Source organism: Seriola lalandi, unplaced genomic scaffold (assembly GCF_002814215.2).
Source record: "Seriola lalandi dorsalis isolate HSWRI2012SDOR001 ecotype SW California unplaced genomic scaffold, Sedor1 jcf7180002010965, whole genome shotgun sequence".
Classification (NCBI taxonomy): domain Eukaryota; kingdom Metazoa; phylum Chordata; class Actinopteri; order Carangiformes; family Carangidae; genus Seriola; species Seriola lalandi.
In genome coordinates, this window is record NW_019481618.1 from 1 (window position 1) to 786 (window position 786).

General features: G+C 48.6%; 1 protein-coding gene across 1 annotated transcript; it reads left to right on the forward strand.

Annotated features, from left to right (window-relative positions):
* Positions 1–27: 27 nt before the first annotated feature.
* LOC111673542 (ATP-binding cassette sub-family E member 1-like) lies at positions 28–743 on the forward strand (the record flags this gene model as incomplete). The annotated part of the gene is made up of 3 exons (XM_023431343.2): positions 28–122; positions 210–328; positions 624–743. Coding segments are annotated over exons 1-3 (327 nt in total), but the record flags the coding sequence as incomplete, so codon positions are not given.
* Between the last annotated feature and the right edge of the window lie 43 nt (positions 744–786).

A 786-nucleotide genomic window follows, 5' to 3' on the forward strand; every position in this document is an offset into this window, starting at 1 on the left:
TGTTGTTGTTGTTGTTGTTGTTCAGTATCCGGAGATGGGGAAGACGATGGGCGAGTTCACGCTGGAGATCAGAGGAGGAGAATTTACAGACTCTGAGATCATGGTGATGCTGGGAGAGAACGGTACGCTGAGTTCGTGTCTGGACGTGTCCACACTCGGAGTTTTTACGTCGGTGTTTGACATCAGCCTGTAAATGTTTCGGTCCGCAGGCACAGGGAAGACCACCTTCATCAGGATGCTGGCTGGAGGACTCAAACCTGACGGGGGAGGGGAGGTTCCCATCCTGAACGTCAGCTACAAGCCTCAAACCATCAGCCCCAAGTTTAAGGTTCGTCCAGTTTCTTCATCAGCACTAATTATTAAAACACGCCGTGGAATAAATTAAAGGATGATTCTGCTGTTTACAGTTTAAAAACTTTGTTTGTGTGAATCTTGTTCTATGAAATGACACAGCTCCATTAAATCCAAGCTGATGCTTCCAGGCTTCACCTGGTTGCCGAGCGTCGTCCTCCCAGAGACGATCCATCACAAAGATTCAGCCTCTGTCTCTGTGAACAGAACAATAAAGTTGAGACGAGTTGAATGTAAAGAGAGTGTGTGTGTGTGTGTGTGTGTCTCTGCAGGGCAGCGTCAGAGCGCTGCTGCACGAGAAGATCAGAGACGCCTACACTCACCCTCAGTTCATCACCGACGTCATGAAGCCGCTGCAGATCGAGAGCATCATCGACCAGGATGTAAGAGACGCACGCCATAATTGTTTTAACGAATACTGTTGCCCTCGTTTAG